Here is a 23,766-nt window from a genome sequence, read left to right on the forward strand (position 1 = left end):
CTGGGAATCGACAATTCTTTGGGAATGTTTTGGTTTGCATTTTGAGCTGAATTTTCCGGTGAGTTTTGAATGCAAAGAATTTTTGATTTGAACAGTTGGTTGAAAACGGATCCGATTTTTCCTGGAATTTTTGTTTGCGTTGTTTCTCCGGTTAGAACCGGATTTTGTTTGTTTTCTCTGAGTCCCTGATCTGTTTGATCTCTTTTTTCAGAAAAAATTTTGTGACAACAAAAAATTGATGGTGATGTTGATGTTGTTGTGATTGTGTGTGCGGTGTTGGTGTCGGGTGCTGTGTTTGTTGTGGGTGTGTTGTGGGTGACCACTTCGGCCTGGTTGGTCAATGAATCGTCGCGAGCCAAAAAATGAATCATCACTGCTGAGGTGGCAAATCATCGGGCTTCGGCTCAATGCGTCGGCATGATTGGTGCTGCCAGGCCGGTGCTTGATTTCAAAATCAAAGACGCTGAGTCGCATCGACCATCGGAACAGTCGGTTGTTGGAGTTGGACAGGGTGAAGAGCAATTGAGACTCACACAATCGGTGACGACAGTGAAGCGGGTGCCATCCAAATACACCCTGAAGTGTTCCACCGATTTGACGACCGCCAAGCATTCCCGTTCACTAGCAGCGTATCGTTGCTCGACTTCGCTGAATTTGGCGGACCAAAAGGCCACTGGCCGGTCCTTCCCGTCGGTCGTCGGCTGAGAGAGCACTGCACCGGCACCAATGAGACTGGCGTCAGTGGTGATCACCACCGGCAGGTTCGGGTCAAACACAGCCAGCACAGGGAAAGTTGTGAGTTTGGCTTTCAGTTCCTCGAAAGCCATCTGTTCGGGACCTTCGAAATTCCATTCAAACTTTTGATTTCCTTTTGTTATTTCGGTCAAAGGCTTGGCAATGGGCTGAAATTCGGGATGAACTGGCGGTAGAAATTCTCCAATCCGAGGAATGAACGAATCTGACGGAGCGATGTAGGGACGGGAAACTCTTTCAAGGCTTTTGTCTTGTCATTGGACGGACGGATGCTGCACCAATAGCACCACAGAAAAGATTTAGAGGTCCACAAAAAAAGCCAACAAAACCACAAAGGGTGGTCAATGACATCCAACACTGGTGGCGTCCAACACTTCTAATAGCTCCCTTAGCTTTAATAGAGTAAACGAATAAATAAGTACTTGTTTTTTAAACAAAAGTGTTGAAGAAAGAGAAGCCGTGATTAAATATGAATGGTCGGCAAAAGTGGCCAAAGTATTGGAAGCCCATACTGAAGATCGCTGTGATTATCGAGACACCATTAGTACTCACCGCTCAATGATAGAAACAATAATCAAATTTGCTCGTATGGACGCTAATGTCGATGAATTAGTACCGTTGAATCACCATTCATGAGGTTAGTAATCTTTGTAATGCTGATTCCAATACTTTGGCCACTTTTGCCGACCATTCATATTCAATCACGGCTTCTCTTTCTTCAAACTTTTCGAGTCGTTGTCTCATTTTTCTGTTGTCTTGTTCGAGAGTTTGTCTCTCAATATTAAATACTTCATCGGTAATATTCTTCAGGTCTTCAATAGCCTTTTTCATTATCTTATGTTTTATATGGGTTTGAAGTTCTAATAGTTTAACAGTTTTCTTTTTAGTTGTATATAAAGTCAGTATATATTAGCTAATTTCATTTAAATATGTCGGTATTTCTGCTATAGAATGTCTATAGAACATCTACGTTCACTAAATTAAAAATATTGTTTTCCATTGTAAGAATGACTTGTTGTTTAAATTTGCAATAGTTATTACTGTCTAGTGATAATAATTAGACACTAATGGTCTTACATCTGATAATATGCAATATTCAAATTAATGAATAGTAATAAAAAGTTATCAATAATAGTATAGAAAAGTAAATTATACAATTGTTTGACATATTTATTGCTATTTTTAAATTTATCTTTTTACTTTTTCCAAAATCATAAATGTTATGTTTTGGGTTACAAAAACTTATTTATTGTTGAACATATTTGAACTCTTTCGACCACTTCCTCCTGATATATGTCTTCAGGTATACTCTCTATTGTCATTCATTAAATACTGCAAGTGTTGACTTTCGGCGTTTTCTACTTTATTTCTAAGGCATACTTAGAATACTATAAGAATACTATAATGTCTGAAGATTCGTTAGAAAAATTTTAAGTCGATGTGACATACTGTATATGATTACAAACTATTGAACTTTTGTTTCAAAATTTTTCAAAAAAAGTTTTATGTTCAAAACTTGAGTATATGTATGAATTGCATCAAGTGTTGTGATGACCGCTGAAATTAAATCTTTTATATAACATCCTGTATTCTTTTATATATTTTTGAAATATTCATTAGTTTATTCATATTGTAACCGATGATCAACTGCATCATTACCATTGTACCCGCTCATTCAATGTCGGTTATCACTTATTATAACTACTGTAATGTTATTGTTCAGTATCGGTTATGGGTTCACTATAACTTATATAATGTCATTATAATTGCTGTAATGTAGCAATTACTAGCTATTAGTGACTATTACATTACCCAATAACAAGTAGGTGGCGCCTACCGTATGTTAGTCAGTCAGTTAATCAGTACGTCGGGTCGGTAGCCGATCAGTACGTCGGGTTGGTAGCCGATCAGTACGTCGGGTTGGTAGCCAATCAGTACGTCGGGTCGGTAGCCAATCAGTACGTCGGGTCGTTAGCCAATCAGTCACTTGCTTTCTCTTACTTTTCACTTTTTATTACTTTATTGTTTCACTTCTTTTAATTTACTAATTTAATTCACTTTTCTCTTACTTTACTATTATTTCACTTTCTTTTACTTTACTATTATTTCCTATATTAATAACTTTTTCTTCGTCATCAATTAAAGCCGCACTCTTCTTGAGATCTCTCAAACAAACAGTTTTGTTAGAGAGAGTAGGGATGGGTGCGACTTTTGGTAGCCTGTTATTATCACATCCTATTGGATGTGATGACTTCTCTGTTGTTTATATAGCACATACCATTCATTATTGGAATGGTATGTGTTGATAGTGAAAATTATTTTTGGCTAACATAACCGTATGGTTATGTTAGTCAATTTAAATAAACAATTATCTATTTTAATATCCATGTATTTATGGTATTTTTAGGCATTGTTAGGGCAGGCATTATTTTTTAAAACCCTGAGTGTAAATATTATATATAGTTATTAAATATATTTTTTATTTTATATAATATTCAATACATTTTAATTCATTTATTTTTTGTTCAATCAAATTTATTTAAACATTAATAACGTTGACAAAATGGAATGTAAGAAGACATATCTAATGGTGGACACTTGTATTGATTAATTATAACTTGTTGCATAGATTCAGGTGTTATCTGTTGTTAATCCAGTATATCCAATTTTCTTAGAATTTTAATCAGTGTTTTTGCTATCGCTCCTAATTTGTTTTCATTATTTGACTCTCTGTTGATATCTGACTCATATTTAATCATCAATTTGCGATTAATGTCTTTTTCAAGGACCAAAGTTGCTATCAAAATTGTGTTTGTCTTGATATTAAATTAATTATAAAATTCAATATTTTTGTAGCGGCAAAATTGACCTTTTATTTAATGTTTTATAATTATTATAGCGTTTTATATGTAAACTATAGTACCGGTGCTGACATGGAGTCACGTGATTGAAGCGTTGAAATTGAGTTAGACTGCAGTGATAGTAAGTCTGTACATAATAAAAAATGTTTACGATAGCTCTAAACACATCCATCCTTTTGTCTATCGTGTACTCCAAGTCTGTTGCTTGATGGTAATGACTACACATTTTCAAAATAGCCAATATATTCAAGACTTTTTGGTATCAAATTACCAGATATTAGTTAAAATGAGTTCAATAAATTGATAAAAAAACAAAAATATTCGATAAATATTCTAAAATAAGTTAGATACGCTGGATGTAGCCAATGCAGAGAAAGATCGACTTAGTGACGAAAACAATCGACTGAGCAACGAGTGGAAGCTATCTTGATTGGTGATCAGCTTTGATTAAATTAATTTCATTATATTTTGCATTGATATTTACTTATCATTATTTAAATATATATGTTACTTACAAATGTTTTTATACCGTTACCGAAAAGGTTTTGATATCTAATTGAGTAATTGTATGCTTGAAAATTGTAAAATTAAACTTGCATTGCACATAATTAATAATAATTGAATTATTAATATATACAATAAAGTTATAATATTGAAATTGCTTAAACAAAACCTTTTATAAGTGTGAACGTGTCTGTTGAATTTTATTTTTTACCTCCACCAATTTTTAATTCACCAAAATGTTGTGATAACTGTTGTTTATTTTTTAAATGTTTGTTACGTTTTAAGTTCGATAAATAAATTATTTTGCGACAATTTATGTGAAACGAATTAATTCCAGATATAGAAAATATACGCTCTGGCTTTATTATTATTTTAAAACTGTTTATAAATTTTAAAACTCCACCATTTTTCTATATATGCCGACATATTGTTAGATTTTAAGGAATCTAGGGGTGTAGACAGCCTATGGTTACGCGGCGATATTGGCATTTATCAAGAGAGTCACGCCTACTCGAAGGACATTTTCGGTATTTTCGCGGGTATTTGATTCGGTCACTGTTACGGTTGTCGCAGTTGTTGCGTCAAGTGTTGTTGAATCTGCGTTGGGTTTAATTACTTTAGAATTTTGTGTAGTTTGTATGGTATTTGCTTGATACGGGTATTTGGTTCACATCTGCTGTCGTCGTAGAATAAGATTCAGTTGTTAAAGCATTAAAATTAAATTGATTAATTAGACGTTAGCTCCTTATATGATAAGATTTTAATTGATAAAAATGAATTTAAAATGTTAAACTTATTCATTTCTTTTTTTATCTATTAGTTTTACGGCCTTTACTGCGTCGTTCACACTATTTCTGCACCATTGATAAGACATCAGTCCGCTGACGCAGAATAATAAGTTTTTAAAATAATATAAATAGACTTAAAAGGTTGGCTTAAATTAAGTTTGTTTTCTATAATTTAATAAAACAATTGTGTACCACTTTTGACCAAATCCTCTTTATTTACCTGTATTTTGAGGAACCGGATTAAAAATGTCGGTGTTGTTGACAAATATCTTGCTCTTGATGTCTAACTTCTCCTTTATTTTATCTTTAAGGTCATTAATTTTTTATGTTGTTTTATCTCCTCTTCTAAATTGAATACAAGATTTTGTAATGTAAGAATGAGAATTTTATTAACCGATAATATGTTACGTTTTAGAACATTTTTCTCAATTGATGATTGTTCACCAAAATTCTTATCAATCTTTGATTTTTTAATTGTTGATAAAGTTGATGATATAGCAATATTACTTTTTCCATTTTGTTTTGTCTTAGTTCCAACTCATCGTATTTTTGAGCTCTGTTTCTTGAGTAGTTTTAGATGAGCAGTTATCTTTACATATGATAGATTTACATTTTCCGATATTAAGCGATTTTCAACTAAATATTTGTGAAATACAAATATAAAAATATAACAATAAAATCGGAAAAAAATCTTATATTTACATTTAAATAGATTTGTTAATATTGATACTAACAATAAATTTTCAATATCATTAGAACTGTTCAATTATAAATTTTAATATTTGCATCTTCACCATTTGTAAAGAATTGGTCAACAATCATACAATCTTTTGAAACCCAAGTAGAAGTGAATTTAAGAAAATATTAGAAATATATGGAAATAAAATCATTGTTTTTTCAGTGTTTGTTCCACTCTATACTGATTAACAGAATTCATGCAATGTATTTATCATTTTTTTTGTTTATAATTGTTTACATAGAGTAAGATATTCAACGGCCAGGCAGGAAACACGGGCCGAAATTCGACAACAAGTCGAGACCGATTTCCATGCCGCTTAACCCCGCCGTCAAGATGACCGCAAATGTCGATTCTTCCGCCATCAACCATCAACCCTTCTGGTGGCCCATAATATTTATAGTGTGGGTTAGGTTATGGTTTTATTTCAGACACGATTAACAAAATGATAGCTGATTATTTTCGAACTCCCCGGCCTTCTCTGCTTAATGTAAGTCCGACGATAAGAAAGTTTAGGCCTTTTAAATTGTTTGTAGGTGTTGTGGCAGTAGGGCTATTATAATTTGTCAAAAAATAGAAGATTAATAGAAATTACATTAATGTTATTGCTCAAAAAATCATTTAAATAAGTTATTAACTAAATAAAATAATTTTTAAAAATATATAGAAAAATATTAAATAATTATTAGATATGATTTTGTTGTTAATAAATTTATTCGATATCAACCAATAGTTTTTGATCAAGACACACCAAAATGGTTGCAAATGTTTATATTTATTGATAATTTTTGTATTTTACATTTGTATTTTTATGCTTTAATGGGTTTCGAGTTCTAATAATTTCATATAATATCTAATATCATGTGAATATGAGTTTAAATATTATTTTTGTTTTAAGTTAAAATAACAATAAAATAAAAACTATGCACATTTAGTTATTTATGTATAATCTTAAAATATATAATATTTATGTATGTTTTTTAACTTTTTTGTTTATAACGACAAAATTTGAGACATTTTGACACACTGTCTGACTTATTGATTAGATATTTTTGCTGTTTGTTTATCACTAGGAGTTTGATATGTATACACCAACCCAACAGTGGTATTATATGTTATAGCAATATATGGTTTAATTACTGGCAACCGACTGTTATTATGATTAATTATTATTATCGAGATATACTACACCAACCAACCGTTTTTATGTATGTATTGCATGTATTGTACACTACTATACTGTACATTATATACAGCAAACATATGATTCATATTTCACAAATTAATAGTAATCATATTGTTATAAATCGGCGGAGTTTGGCACTTTTTGCCATCTACTTTCACTTGTCCCGGTCTTGATCCTTGACTCGTCTACGAAACCGTCCTTTTCGTCCCGTACTGTCCTAATAAACCGCCAGTGCAGATATAACCGCCAGTCAATATAGTACACGTCCGAAGGGGGAGGGGGTTATTGTGCCGGTCTAACCGGGAAGGTGCCTAATGGCCCCCGTAGTCGGCGGTAGCAACTAATCATTTTTGTTTGTGTCAATTTCGGGTTAACTGGTCATCTTATATCTGCGGTTAATGTGTATTGTATCAGATATCTATTGTAGAGTATGGTGTGATGTTAGCGTTTATCGATTCATTGATTGCTATATTTTTAGTTTTGTTCTTAGATTGTATATTCGGTTACACAGTTTCGTCTATAATTAAAGTATGATAACTCTCACTAGATATTTCAAAAGATTTTCTATAACTTTAACTTTCAGTTATTTGATCGCTCAATTTTTGATAAGCTGCCAATTATTTAACGAAGTCCTTTATTTGCTCTTTACAAATATGTCTAGGTCTGCGCGGGAAACCACATTATTGCCATTTACACGTGTTACATCTGCTAATATTATGTCGATCGCCATCCATATAATTCCACTATTGAATATGATTGGAGTGATTTTCCTCATCAATTAGACAATGAACTGGTTCTACACCTCCAGAGCCTACGCATCGGATGCTACAGATTTGATTTAATATCTGTCTATTAGTAAAGGTGATGTCCATAAAACTGTGTTGTTGCTGTCCAGTTGAACAACGTACACTTGCTCCAATACATTGATCGGCACAAAAGAAACAGAAAAGACGATTACAGCGTTCACACTGTTTTGAAAGAGATGGTATATCTTGACAAATTTCACAAGTGTAATCCTTGAGGTTTTTGTGAATTGATGTCTCGATGTCCCACGGTCTTCCAGATGTTAAGTAAATCACGTGTTCAGATGAATAACCACCAGATAAGTTATAACTGTTGTATCGTTCGTATATATGATTTAGATACTCAGGTGATTCGTCGATGTCCTGAAGATATCTTGCGATCGACGGCTCTCTTCGTACGACACGTGTCATCTCTCTGTCCACAATTGCTTGTGACATACGAATCTCTATTTCCAAATTTGTTTGTTCAACTTGGTCTAATGTCATGAAGGCTGGATCTCGAACTTGTTGATTTTGATTCTTGCATTAGCAAAAAATGCTGGGTTTGGTATAGGTATTGGATGAGGAACTAGCCAATCCGGATTAGACACCACTTCTGGACTGTCAGATCTTTCAACAACTGGAGTTGATTTTACCGATTACCGATAATAAACATTGTTATATATCATTTTGTTTGAGTATAATTAGTGGTAATTTTGATGGTATAAAGACTTTGTACCTTTTACGTCGAGTCCAATGTAAATTTTTAATTTAAATCTCATATATTTCTAATCAATGTGTTCTCCTATGTCTTACGTTGTTTTGGTTTTTTATTTGGTTTAGGTTGGGGTTTAATCAATTTTTGTCTACCAGAGTAATCTTTACATTTTAGATTACACACTAATATAAAACAAAACAAAAATAATATAATTTACTGGACCTGCTTTGCTCTCGTCTGTATACAAGTATTAGCCGATATGCCGACGTGTCGGAAGCTTATAAAGATTTTAATATAGTAATGTATGTATCTTATTTAAAAACATTTCATTTTTCACCTCCACCAATGTTTAATTATTATAAAAGTAAAAGTTCTGTGGAAAGTTTTTTAAATAAACTTTTAAAGAAAATATTTTTTTAATTAGATTATTTTTAAGATTTTATTAATAAAGAAATAAGTACTTGTTTTTTAAACAAAAGTGTTGAATAAAGAGAAGCCGTGATTAAATATACATGGTCGGCAAAAGTGGCCAAAGTATTGGAAGCCCATACTAAAGATCGCCGTGATTATCGATACACCATTAGTACTCACCGATCAATGATAGAAACAATCATCAAATTTGCTCGTATGGACGCTAATATAGACGAATTAGTACCGTTGAATCACCATTCATGAGGTTAGTAATTTTTGTAATGCTGATTCTAATACTTTGGCCACTTTTGCCGACCATTCATATTCAATCACGGTTTATCTTTCTTCAAACTTTTCCAGTCGTTGTCTCATTTTTCTGTTGTCTTGTTCGAGAGGTTGTCTCTCAATATTAAATACTTCATCATGACATGTGTTTATACGGTCAACAGTAAATCAACCCTATGTTTAAAAAAATACCATTATACAGTAAATTATTTGTCAAATTTAATTGTTTTTATGTGTTGTTAAGCAATTAATATAAAGTTTTTTTTGATATTATACACATTTTATTATATAAATATTCAAGAAATTTTATTTTTATTTATTTAAAAAGTTCTCTAGGTCTCTTTGATATCTAACCCCAAGAGATCCTACTTCACTTAACTCACATGAAATTAACTGCACTGAAACATTAAATAAGTTATTGACAAACTGTCACTACAAAAGACCGTTTGCTGTTTTCGGATCTTTACTGATTGACGCTGAATAATTGATTCAGAAAATCCTGAAATGATAAGACTTTATGGACCTTATGGTAGACCGTTACCGCGTGAACGAGTAGAGCTGAATTTGTAAATTTTACCAAAATTGTTTACTTAGTACAACACGTTTTGTGTGTTCAATGAACTTTTAATTACTAAATCATGTCTTTTTAGTAGTTAATACTTTCTTTGATTTTTCTTCTTTTTTATTGGTTTAATATATCTAAAAATATATTTTTAGCTCAACAATGGTAAGAGGGGTCATATGTTCCCCACATATAAAATATGATACTCACTGGCATATTCAAGATTTTTATTGTGAGAATTTTGGAAAGAATTTGTCCTTCAAATTTTTTATAATATTTTTATAAACCGTTGTGTTAAAATTGGTGTTTGTAAATGTTAATCATAATTGTACCAAATCGGTAATATATTAGGCATTGGTCATTAGGTATAGATGATGGGTATGTATACATTTTCGCCATTTCCAATGACAAAATGTTTGTGTTTATAATTTTGAGTAAATTTTAAAATGGTGGAGTTGTAAAAATATTTTTTAATTTATACAATGAAACTGTCAAAGTAATTATTATTGTTAAAAAAGTTATAATCATATATTTTGTGGAAGGCATGGGGCATAAAAATTTAATGTACAAAAGTTTTTTTAATAAATGGCCTTAAAGTTTGGTTTTATTTTGTATTTGTTTATTATGTTATGCAGCATCCAAGGCGTCATGTTCAACGGTCTAGACCTCGCGCTCTAGATTTACGATATCTTAAATTTCACATAAGTCATGATTTATTGCTTGATTTGCCAAATCGTATGGTAATCCTTCAGGTATGGCTTTAATATGTTGATGTGAACGACATTAAAGCGAGATATTCCTAAAGTCGTTTCAGCGATTATATAGAATGATATTGCCTATGTATGGTCAACCACATTGTTGTTGTTGATCAGCAACACTATAGTTTACCAAAGTATGTGTTCCTCAGTATCGTCGGCAAAAATTTCGTCAGACACTGGAACGAATTCCACATAGGGGAGGACTGGAATGGAGAACCATACAACAAGTTCTCAAGGTAGAAAAGGCAAAAAAAGACCATATCTAAGAAGAAAAAGGAGTATAAAATAGGAGAAAAAGAGGAGAAGCCCAGTAAAAATTATCTTATCATAACTGCAATTAATACTAGATTATGATCCCATAATATTACCTTATAATTGATAAAACTTTATTTTATCTATTCATGTCTATTCATTGCATGAGATTTTTAATCAATTTATGTCATTATTAAACGATTAAAAATTAAAAATATTAAAATTTTTTTATTGATTTTTGAATAGTTTTGTATATTTATGTTTGTTGTATACAATATACTTTAATTGTTGGATATGTAAAATAATTATTTGGATATAGCTGAGAAAAAGTGATTTTGTGGGCAATTAGCCGTAAAAATTACTTTAAAGAACAACTGACATACTGTATATGATTACAAACTATTGAACTTTTGTTTCAAATTTCATAATAATTTCATTTCGGTTATGTTCAAAACTTGAGTATATCTATGAATTGCATCAAGTGTTGTGATGACTGCTGATTATTTTTTTTGATGTTGATGTTGATGATAAATAATTTTTTATCGGGTCGGTAGGCCAATCAGTACGTCGGGTCGGTAGGCCAATCAATACGTCGCGTTGGTAGCCAATCAGTACGACAAGTCGGTAGACCAATCAGTACGTCGGGTCGTTAGCCAATCAGTACGTCGGGTCGGTAGCCAATCAGTCACTTGCTTTCTATTACTTTTCAATTTTTATTACTTTATTATTTCACTTCTTTTAATTTACTTATTTAATTCACCTTTTTCTTACTTTACTATTATTTCACTCTATATTAATAACTTTTTCTTATACTTTCTCTTTTCTAAATTTTTATTTTCATTTCAATTCATCATCAATTAAAGCCCCACTCTTCTCGAGATCTCTCAAACAAACAGTTTTGTTAGAGAGAGTAGGGATGGGTGCGACTTTTGGTCGCCTGTTGTTATCACATCATATTGGATTGATGACTTCTCTGTTGTTTATATAGCACATACCATTCCTTATTGGAATGGTATGTGTTGATAGTAAAAAGTATTTTTGGCTAACATAACCGTATGGTTATGTTAGTCAATTTAAATAAACAATTATCTATTTTAATATCCATTTATTTATGGCATTTTTGGGCATTGTTAGGGTAGGCATTATTTTTTAAAACCCTGATTGTAAATATTATATATAGTTATTAAATATATTTTTTATTTTATATAATATTCAATACATTTTAATTCATTTATTTTTTGTTCAATCAAATTTATTTAAACATTAATAATGTTGACAAAATGGAATGTAAGAAGACATTTCTAATGGTGGACACTTGTATTGATTAATTATAACTTGTTGCATAGATTCAGGTGTTATCTGTTGTTAATCCAGTATATATCCAATTTTCTTAAAATTTTAATCAGTGTTTTTGCTATCGCTCCTAATTTGTTTTCATTATTTGACTCTCTGTTGATATCTGACTCATATTTAATCATCAATTTGCGATTAATGTCTTTTTCAAGGACCAAAGTTGCTATCAAAATTGTGTTTGTCTTGATATTAAATTGATTATAAAAATCAATATTTTTATTTTTATTATTTCTGTAGCGGCAAAATTGACCTTTTCTTCCCATTTTATTAAATAATTGTAACTAAAATAAAATATAAATGAATTAAAAAATAATTATGAATATTATAAGTAAATAAAATAATAGAGAAAGAGAGAGATAGATAGAATGTATTGTTGTACTTTTGTTAGGTATTGTATTAAATATTGAAACATTTTATTTTTACGTGGAATTTTTTTTATAATAAATTTTAAAAAAAATATTGTTTACCTTTTTGTTGCGATGCTTATACTATACTAAATTAAATGTTAAATATTTTTAATACTAATACTAATTACTACATAAAAAAATTTTTTAATTAAATTATTTTTAATTAATATTGTAACAGTATTTGTTTATGTGATAACTGATTTGTTCAGTCGTAGACATATATAGTAAGGTATGCAATCTACTGACGCCTACCATACCTGTATTTGGACCGACTGCTGGATTGGTGCGCACGATTTAGTCGGCGGTCCGTTATAACTATGGAAGAGGGACAGGGAAGGAATAAGTTAGTTAACAAGTCTCGGTACACTACGTAACAATTATTGATTATGTAATGCCATAATAATAATTATCAGTTTTTACTGTAGTATTGTTCAATTGTTTTTGTTTTATTATAATTGTATTGCATTATTTAATTATATGTGAATTTAATTAGTTTCATAAGTAATTGTTAGTGAGTGTTATTGATTAACGACCGACTGACAATCAATAATAGGTTGGATGACCGCCGATAGAGGACATATTCACATATTCATACAAGTAGCCGATTATGTCTATCGATGGGAATCGCGATTGACGACACCGTTGACTCTTTTAATATAAATAATTAAAATATTTTATTATTAAAATGTTTTTTAATTAAAATAATTTATTAATTAAATATTTTTTAATTAAATTATTTTTTTAATTAAATTATTTTTTATTAATTTAAATAATAAATTAAATTTTTTTTATTAATTTTATTTATTAATTAATTCTTTCCATCTATTAAATTTTTTTCAGATAGTAATTTATTATCTTCTCAATAATATAACACTTTATTATATTTTTATAAATAATAATAAAAAATAAACAGAGATCTAGACGAAAAATTTTAAATAATTTTTATAATTTAACACGCGACAAGATAGACAGACAGACAGAGAGAGAGAGAGAGAGAGAGAGAGAGAGAGAGAGAGAGAGAGAGAGAGAGACATACAGACAGACAAACAGACAGACAGACAGACAGACAGACAGACAGACAGAGACAGAGAGAGAGAGAGAGAGACAGTGAGAGACAAAGAGAGACAGAGAGAGACTCTTTAAGTTTTTGGCTTTAGGCCAGGTGGTAAAAATTTTTAATCTCAAGGGGTTAATAGTTCTTACCACTAACTCTCCCCTTTAGCAACCCCTGGTGCTCGGATAATTTTTTACTTATCGGAACATTAGAGCAACTTTTTATTCTCTACAACTTTTCTATTAAGGACCGTAAGATCTGACCACCCGTTTTCGGGTAAAACGGGACCGCAGCTTTTCCCATTGCGGTTTAGGCAGTCCCATTTTAAAATAATAAAATCATAAAATAAGTTATAAAACTTAACGACTAATTGACAACTTCAAGCATTTATTTATTTTATATTTTCAAACTTTCTGTTAAATATTTAAATTATTAATATTAATATATAATTTAATATTTATTAATAAATTAATATAGATATTTATTTATTAAACACCTTTATTTAATTAATATTATTAAATAATAAATTTTAAACACATTTACGTTTATTTAAATATTTTACAAATAATTATTGATTAATTGTATAAATTAAAAACATAAATAATAGCTGTATATTGTAAATACTGTATAATATAATATTATATATATTAGTGAATTAATTTAAATACAAATAGTGTATATATATAAAAAACAAATTTATAAATTACTAAAATTACATAAATATTATAATATATTATTTATTTATTTTTTATTAATAATTATTGTATTTATAATTAATATAACATAACAAAAAAAAGATTAAACATTTATATTATTTTTATTAATAATAATTATTTCAAATAATTTAGTTTAAGATTTAACATAATTGACTGCCGATTGTGGTATATATATGCAGACAATTAAACCGATGATTAGTACGACAACAGCTATGATGTAAAACATTAGACACAACTGAATCAAACTGTTTTTGGTCTTAAAATTATTATTATTATTATTATTGATATTATTATTGGTTTTTAGGTGCGGCACGTCTTGCATTGATATATCACTTGTTTCTAATAATTTAAAAAAAATAAATTAAAATTTTAAAAAATAATAATAAATAATTGTAAAAAATTATTTATATTTTAATTTTTTTAAATATTAATAACTTACTTGACTTTCTAGTAAAATCGCACATGTACATTTGCATAATTAAATGTGATGTTACATGAAATAATATATAACTAATTAAATTGGGGGAAAAAAATTAAAAAAAATAAATTTTAATTTTTTTTAAATATTTAAAAAATAATTTTTAAATATTTACATTATAAGTATCCATAGATATATTTGTGACATTTGTAGGGCTGGCAGATAGTAGGCCAACACTAGGGCTACGATTGCCGATATGTGTCCCGTATTGCCCAACAAAAAGTGTAACCAATTGAATATCCATCGTTTCGGTGATTCGGGTTTCGGTCGGAATAGAGCGCCGATTGGATTCAATATTATTATGACAATCGATGCCAAACCAAACCATTGATGCGGACCCTAATTGTATTAAATATAATTAAAAAAATAAATAAATTAATAAATATATAAATATATAAAAATTATTTATTAATAAACTATTTACTATATATTTTTTTAGAAAAAAAACTGTAAGTTTCTAATAATTATTTAAATAATATATATTTTTTTATTTTAACTTATATAATTTTAGTTATTCAATAGATATGTGTAATTAAAATTTAATTATTTTTTAAAAAAAAATTATATATATTATTACATAAATTAAAAATAATAATATCTATTGAATTATTTTTTTTTAATTATTATTTATGTTACTAAACTTACTAAATACTGTATATTATTTATATTAATTTATAATACTGTATATCGACTATAATATAATAGATTAAATTAATAATGTTTATATTGCAATAATAAATATTAAAATTTTTATTTAAATATATTAAGTAGTATAAAAATAATTGTTTTTTACCATGGTAAATGTTCCCACATGTATCCATATGCTTACTGATGATAATAATATTAGTATCAATGCCGACAACATTAGCGATCGATGAGCCTTTAAAAAACATTAAATAATAATAATTATTATTATTTAAAAATTTTTAAAAAATAATCAATTAATTAATAATAAGTTTAATATTAATAAATATTTTTATATATAATTAAATACATACTGCAAACCATATTTTAACGCCAAACAGTTGATCGTTGGGCCAAAAATCTTTAAAATATCGGGCAATAAATATAGCTATACTAACACAGCCCAGCCATGCAAACACCATAAATGAGCCTAAAATTTAAACAAAAAAATATATAAAAAAATATATGATTCAAAAAACTTCAATTTTTTTAAGACTAAAAAATTTAATTTAAATATTTAAATATTATTATTATTCAATTAATTGTAAAAAATAAACAAATTAATTGATTAATTGATCTTGTTAAAAAAATTTTATACTCGTTTAGAAAATATCAAATATACAGTTAAAAAATAAATAAATACATATTACATACATATTTTTGAAAATTATTATTCAAAAAACTGTATAAAATACTAACAAACTATTAATAAATATTAAATTGTATTTTTAATTTATACAAATAGGCTATAAGATCTAAGAGATTTTTGTAATGTTAATTATTATTAATAAAACATTAATTAATTAAAAATAAATAAAAATATATTGATTTTGTTAAAATAATTTTTTTATAATGCTTTAGAAAATATCTAATATACAAATAAATAAATTAAAAAATAATTGTAAACTACAAAAAATATAAATAATATTTTTTGAAATTTATTATTTTAAAAAATTATTAATAATATTTTTGAAATAAAAAACTGTATAAAATACTAACTAACTATTAATAACTATTAAATTATATTTTTTAATTTATTCAATTAGGAATGGTATCATAAATGATTTTGTATTATTATTAAAACAAACTAAAAAACTTATATTTAATAAAATAAAATATTTTTATTATATACAAAAAATAAATAAATACAATATATAATAATTAATAATAAAATAAAAAATACTATAATTTCTAAACTGAATAGTAAATCTATTTAAATATTTTTTAAAATAAAAATATTAACAATTTAAATAAATAAAATAATAATAATTTACTAAAAACTACCTGTATGCTCAAAAAATTTATTTATTTAATTAATTAAAAAAAACACACACACATACAAAAATAAATACAATATAATTATTAATCAAATAAATTGTATATTAATCTTATAAAATATTAAATATATATATAACTATAAATATTTATTTTTACAATAAATAAAATAATAATTTACTCTAAAAACTACCTGTGCTCACAAAAATTATTATATTAATTTAATTAATTAAAAATTTTAATTAAAATAATAATAGCCAAACAAATACCGTGTAATTTAATTAGAAAACTAGTCGACTGTTGGGCAGCGGATAACTGGCCAACAATACGCATATCAATGGTCTGATCGGTGGCCAGTCGTTCCGTATGATAGTCTTTGGTATCTTCTTTACCGGCCAGTAGTCCATAGGCTAACAACAGGTAGTATTGTTTGTCTTTCAGGTCATACTGTACCCCACGGATGGTCGACCGTCTACGGCGTCTCCATTTACAATATAACAGTCCATTATTGTAGGTAGTGTTCAGCACAGTTACCGAATGATATTCATTGGCCGACAGATATTCATTGTTGCGGCCAATGTTGACACTGTTTCGTAGGACTGGCCGACCATCGCTTATCATACAATCGGTAACACTGTCCTCACCTATAAATAAATATTAAAAATATTTAATTTAAATAAATAAATAAATAAATTATATTTCAATTATTTGTAATAATTATATTATTTTGTTATTAATTAATTAATTATATATTTATATATCATATATACTAACATATAAATTTAATGCTAAATTTTTTTTTGAAATAATTTAGTAATAATTATTGTACTAAAAAAATTTTGTAGTTTTTTTATTCATTAATATTTATTATCAATTTAACTAAAAACTGTATTTTTTATTATATACTTATTAGTTATTATAAATATATTATATTTAATTATCAAATTAGGTTTAAATACGTTTCATATATATACCTAGTATATATATCTAATTTTTATTTCATTAATATATTTTATTACTAATAAAAAAACTGTAATTTTTATTATATACATAGTATTTATTAATTAAATAATAAATATTATGTTTAACTATCAGATTAAGAATAAATATTCTAAAATTTTTTTTTTTAAATATTAAGTATTAATAATATAATTATTCATAAAATATAATTTTATATTTAGTTTATACATTATAATCAACTAAATTAACCTAAAAAATAAACTATTAATATATTTTTAAAAAGTTATAATTATTTAGATAATTAAGATCTAATATTATAAAACATACATAGATTTTAATATTTTTAAAAAAATATATTTAATAATATAAAAAAAACCAACGACCTACCCATTTTGTTATCGGTAGACAATCCCATTGAATAGTATGAGTTAGCATTATATTTATTAACATCGGCATGTATTTCAAACTCAACCATACCGTCACCGCGCATCACATACATACCCGTTAATAACATATTACAGGTACGATATCGGACACAATTAGCCGGTAATCCCATACAAAACTTTGAGGAACACACCTCATAGGGTATACGTGAGCCGTACTGAGCCGAGTCTACCGATGCTTGAGTTCGGGGAACAGTAGATAAGGACTGTATGTTATTGTTGTTAACCGATGGTAGGGGTTGTTTGGGCTCCGATTGATGGTCTCGTTGTCTATTGTAGGCGGCATTAGGTTTACCAGTAGTACTACTACTACTACTACTAGTACTACTAGTCGTGTGCTGTATGACTACCGGTGCCGTTATATAGACAGCCTGCGAGTCCAATGCTGTCCAAAATACACTCTTGGTTTGGACAACTGTAGCCCGAAATATGACACCACCGATAAAATTTTGCGGTGCCGTCCATGTAGTGTCCACTCTGTATTTGGTGCCACCGTTTTTGTGGGTCAATGTATTCTATATATTATTAAAAATAATTTTAATTAAAAAAAATTATTAATATGTAAAATAAAAAATAAATACTAATAATTAATATTATAAATTATATTTTTATAATTTTTTTTATATTAAAAAAAACTGTAATTAAATCTATAATATATTATTTGATTTTTATTAATAATCTATGAATACTATAAAATAGTATACAAAATGAATAAAAAAAATTAGTTTTTTAAATATTTATATAAATTTATTTTTTTAGTTTAACACTAATCTAACTAATAATAAAGTATTATATTTTATATATATATATAAATATATTTATTTATTTCAATGCTTATAGTTTATTAAAAATTAATAATTTTAAATACATTTTGTTTAATACTGTAAATAAACACTTTTTTACATTTTTATATTTAATTATTTTTTAAAAATAATATAAAATTAGATGTAATGCGATTATATTTTAAAATTTAGTATTTATTATAAATAAATTTTAATAAGCATAATTAATATAATTTTTTTATAAAAATATTCAAAGTAAATAATATAATTAAAAATTTAAAAAATTAGAAAAAAAATTATTAATATGTAATATAATTTTTATTTTTGAAATAAAAATAAATACTAATAATTAATATTATAAATTATATTTTGATATTTAAAAAAAAAACTGTAATTAAATCTTATAATATATTATTGATATTTATTAATAATCTATGAATACTATTAAATAGTTCATAGGAATACAAATTTTTTAAAAATATATATTTATATAATTTATTTTTAGTTTAACTAAAATCTAACTTATAATAATAAAGTATTTTATTTTTTTAAATATATATATATTTGACTATTTATTTATATACTTATAGTTTATAAAAAATCAATAATTTTAAATAAAATTTTTTAATACTGTAAATAAACACTTTTTTACATTTTTATATTTAATTATTTTTTTAAATAATATAAAATTAGGTTGCATTTGACTTCGTGTTTTAAAATTTAGTATTTATTACAAATAATTTTTACTAAACATAATTAATATAATTTTTTTAATAAAATATTTAAAGTAAATAATATACAGTAATAATATTTATATATATAAATATATTAAATGTCTAAATAATAAATATATATTATTATTTTATATTGATCAATAAAAAATTAAAAAATATATATTAAATATTTAACATAATAATAATGTTGAAAATATATTAAATATATTAAACTTTTAATTAACACAAAAAAATTTTAAGTAATATATAAAAATGCAAATGTTTTATAATATACATAACATTATGTATTTAGTTATTATGTCTATACATAAAAAAATAATAATAATTTTATCCTTAATAGTCATACAAGTAATTTGACATAATTTTAGTAAATTTATTAAAGTGAGACAAAATAATTGTCAATTATATTATTAAAAAAAAGTAAAATTAAAAAATACAGTATATATACTATATATTGTTTAAAGTACTGTATTTATATATTAACTTAATGTCACTTATTTTTATTATACAGTAGTTAAAAAATAATGATAAAATAAATGATAAATTTAAACTATTGCCCGCTATTACCTCAAGGTTGTCCACACTATATATATATATAGTATATATATTACTTATATATATATATATTTACAGTAATAATAAAAATAATATTATATTATATATAATTGTAAATTAATGTATTATTATTATTATTATTTCAAAAAAAAGGAGCGGAAATTAATTAACATTTTTTATTATTATTAAATATATTTTGTCAATACATAAATTTTAAACATACATTATTTAGTTTTACTTATTTTGTTAGTATTGTTTAAATTGTTAGTTTTATTATTATTATTGTTTGTAACCAAAAATTAAAACCTTGAATTATAGCCAAACATTATTTTTTTGAATAATATGATTATTAGTAATATTAATAATATAAATAATCGTTTTTCGAGATTAAAATTTAATGCTAATTAAAATAGTTTTCATAAATAAAAACATTTTTATCAAATGATTAATAATATTATTATTCAGTAATAATTATATTATATTATAATAATTTTTGATTTTATTATTTTAATTTTTGTTTTTGCTTTTTTAGTTTGGCATTAAAATTTTACTAAATACTAAAATAGTTTAACTGTTAATCAATCAATATATTTATATTAAATTATTTTTAAAAAAATAATAAAACTAGAAATTTTACTTTTTTAAAAAAATTATTTAGCTTATTTAGATAAAATAAAATTAGTAAAAATCTAAATTTTTTATCTCATTTAAAAATAAAACTATTTCAACACATAATATTAGTTTTTTATTAATTTTTTTATTATTGATTATTTAATTTAATATTAATCAATAAAAATTTAATTATTTTAAACTAAAATTATGGCTTATTTTTTAAAAAAATAAAATCAATAATATATTAATAAACATATATAATATATTGATTATAAAATACATACGAGTTGTATGACCTAATTATAATTAAGTGAAACTAATAGATATACATATATTTAAATAAAATAATAATAATAATAATAAAATAATATAAATCAATAGTCACTCAAATAATAATATAAAAAAATTATTATTTGATCTAGATAAATTTGTTGTTGTTGTTGCATATATTGTTAACTTTATTTTACAAAAAAAAATTAAATAAAATGTATATTTATATACCTGTATATATATATATAAATAAATTTTAGTATTATTGAATTTTTATTAAATTTTTTGCTAATTATTATTAATATATAACTTTTTTTTTAAATCAAAAAAAATATATACTAATTATTATGACTAAAATTATTATATGATCTAGATAATTTTTGCTGTTGTTGCATATATTGTTAGTTTTTTCAAAAAAAAACAAATTTCAAAATAAAGTATTAAAATATAAAAATAAATTTTATATTATATTATTTTATTGTATTAATTTGCTAATTAATTATTAATATAATTTTATTTTTTAAATAATATATATATATATATTAATTATTTATATAAATATTTTTAAATTAAAAAAAATATATTAATTATTTAGTAATAAACGACTTACCGGTATATCTTGATTACAGTTTCTTGTTTGTGACAACTGGCGATCCTCACTGAACCGGCCATTAACTATGGACTCCCTGTCCGATACTAGCCGTGCCTGAAGCATAAAACCGGTAAACGGTATGCTATTACCGCCAGCACCCCCACTACTGCCCACCCCTTTCGACATTAGCGATACAATAACAGCACCGTTAGGTCCGTGAGCTACCCTGAGCTCATAGGGTGCCAGACCGTACTGTTTGTCTACACCGTGGCCCGGGTGTAGTGACTGACATGATTTGGTAGGTGCACCGTGACTATAGCCATTGACCATCGGGGACAGTTGGCAACCATAGATAATAATTATAATTACTAGTATATATGTAGTAGTAGTAGTAGTAGTAGTAGTGGACCACCATGTTGTTAATCGGTGTGTTTTATTTAGCATGATAATTTTTTTAAAAAATTAATTAATTTTTTTGTTTGTTTGCTGAAATAAGTTTTACAAAAAAAAAATAATTAATTTTTTTAATTAATAGATCTATTATTTACTAAATAAATAAATAAAAAACATCAATATATGTATATATAAAATGTCTATTAATTAATTGCTACAGTTTAATATATTAAATACTTAATATAAGTATTTAATAATAAATAATAATAATAATATATATATATATATATATATATATATATAGTTTGTTTTTATGATTATTGAATTAATAGTTATTGTATTTTTTAAAATTTTGATTTTATAAAATTTAAAAACAAAAATAAATTTATAAAATTACTTTTATAATGGTTACTAAATTTTATTTAAATAAACTAGTATAAATATATAATAATCTCTATTTAATTATTTGTTACAGTTTTTTTTAATATTTTATATAAAATTTATAAAAAAATATGTTATATACAATAAAATTATAGATTGTTATAAATAGTAGTTTAATTGCTTATTAATAGTAACAATAAATTATTATTACTAATTATATAATTATATTTTATGTATTTTTTAAATAAAATGTCTAATATATTATTCAATTAACGTATTAATACATTTAATAAAAGTGTTTTTAAAAAATACAAAAATATTATTAGATTATACTTACAATTAAATACAAGCGGTTTGTAATCCTATTAGCAAAAAATAATAAATATTTAACACTTTATTATTAGTATTATTATTAAGTATTTAAAAAAATTAATAATTTATACACACATAGACACACATTTGCATAATTAAACACAAATTTTATATTATATTACATTTTCTGTTCAAAAATTAAAATATTAAATTTATTTAATAAAAATAATCACAAATAAATTTTTTTTATTAAATAAAGTGTTTTAAACATACAATAAAAACAGTATTGACAGATGAAATGATTTAATTAGAGATATATATATATATAATTTACAACATATATATCAGTTTAATAATAACAACAATAATAACATGTGGTTTGCCTTCAAAATAAAATAGTAATGAAATTACTATTAAAAAAAAATTTTTGAAAACTTTTCAATTTAAAAAAACAAACTATTTTTTTTATCTATGATTACTATTATTATTAAATATAGAAATCAAATAAATAAAATATTAAAAGTTTTTTTTTATTTTATTTTGTAAGTTGTTTTGACTGTCGTTATCTTAATTTGAAAACAATTGAAGGCTTTTTGTTGTTGTGTTAAAAGATATGTTTGTTATTATTATTATTATTATTATTATGTATTTAGTGGTCCATTAATGGTATAATATATTCACTGTATATATATATATATATATATAATAATAATAATAATAAGTGAAATCACTATTTTGTTTAGTAGTTATTAACGATAAAAGTATTTTTTGTATTATTATTATTATTTCACTAAAATATTTACAACTAAAAAAACATTTGTCGTTATTATTATTATTTAATGAGTAATACTCTATTGCTATATCACTACTACTACTACTGAAAAATATATTTGTAAAACAAAAACAAAATATAAAATTTAAAAAGATTTGTAACACAAATAAAATACACCGAAAAAAATGTTTCACTTGTTTTTCCAGTGAAAACCGGAAATTTCAATCATTTAGTTATTTATTTTTTTACACAAATTAATAATAATAATAATAATAATACTGTAGTTTATATTTTAGACATTAACTCAACAATATTTTTTTAAATCAATTAATTTTTATTAAGTGAGAGATTTATTTTATTTAATATTTTTTTTAACTGACAATTAATTTTATTATGC

The 23,766-nt window shown here is 25.1% G+C and overlaps 1 protein-coding gene across 1 annotated transcript; it reads right to left on the minus strand.

Annotated features, from left to right (window-relative positions):
• Nucleotides 1-14,259: 14,259 nt before the first annotated feature.
• Nucleotides 14,260-21,859, minus strand: LOC128951624 (putative ferric-chelate reductase 1 homolog). The gene is made up of 8 exons (XM_054296872.1): nt 21,530-21,859; nt 17,911-18,481; nt 16,833-17,207; nt 15,603-15,718; nt 15,398-15,484; nt 14,720-14,943; nt 14,566-14,636; nt 14,260-14,465 (listed from the first exon to the last, which is right to left on the minus strand). Exons 1-8 carry the CDS (start codon nt 21,839-21,841, stop codon nt 14,260-14,262), a joined length of 1,962 nt encoding a protein of 653 aa, XP_054152847.1. The 5' UTR covers nt 21,842-21,859.
• Nucleotides 21,860-23,766: the final 1,907 nt, after the last annotated feature.

The sequence above is a fragment of the Oppia nitens genome, unplaced genomic scaffold (assembly GCF_028296485.1).
Source record: "Oppia nitens isolate AA-2021 unplaced genomic scaffold, nextdenovo-longstitch-racon4-pilon3 scaffold1_pilon_pilon_pilon, whole genome shotgun sequence".
NCBI lineage: Eukaryota > Metazoa > Arthropoda > Arachnida > Sarcoptiformes > Oppiidae > Oppia > Oppia nitens.

Coding starts and splice junctions, on each gene's coding strand:
- LOC128951624 (XM_054296872.1), bottom strand. CDS start 21,841: ATGGTCAATGGCTATAGTCACGGTGCACCTACCAAATCATGTCAGTCA. Junction 14,944..15,397: donor ATGTGGGAACATTTACCATG/GTAAAAAACAAT, acceptor TAATACAATTAG/GGTCCGCATCAATGGTTTGG. Junction 14,466..14,565: donor CGATTTTACTAGAAAGTCAA/GTAAGTTATTAA, acceptor TTAAATTATTAG/AAACAAGTGATATATCAATG.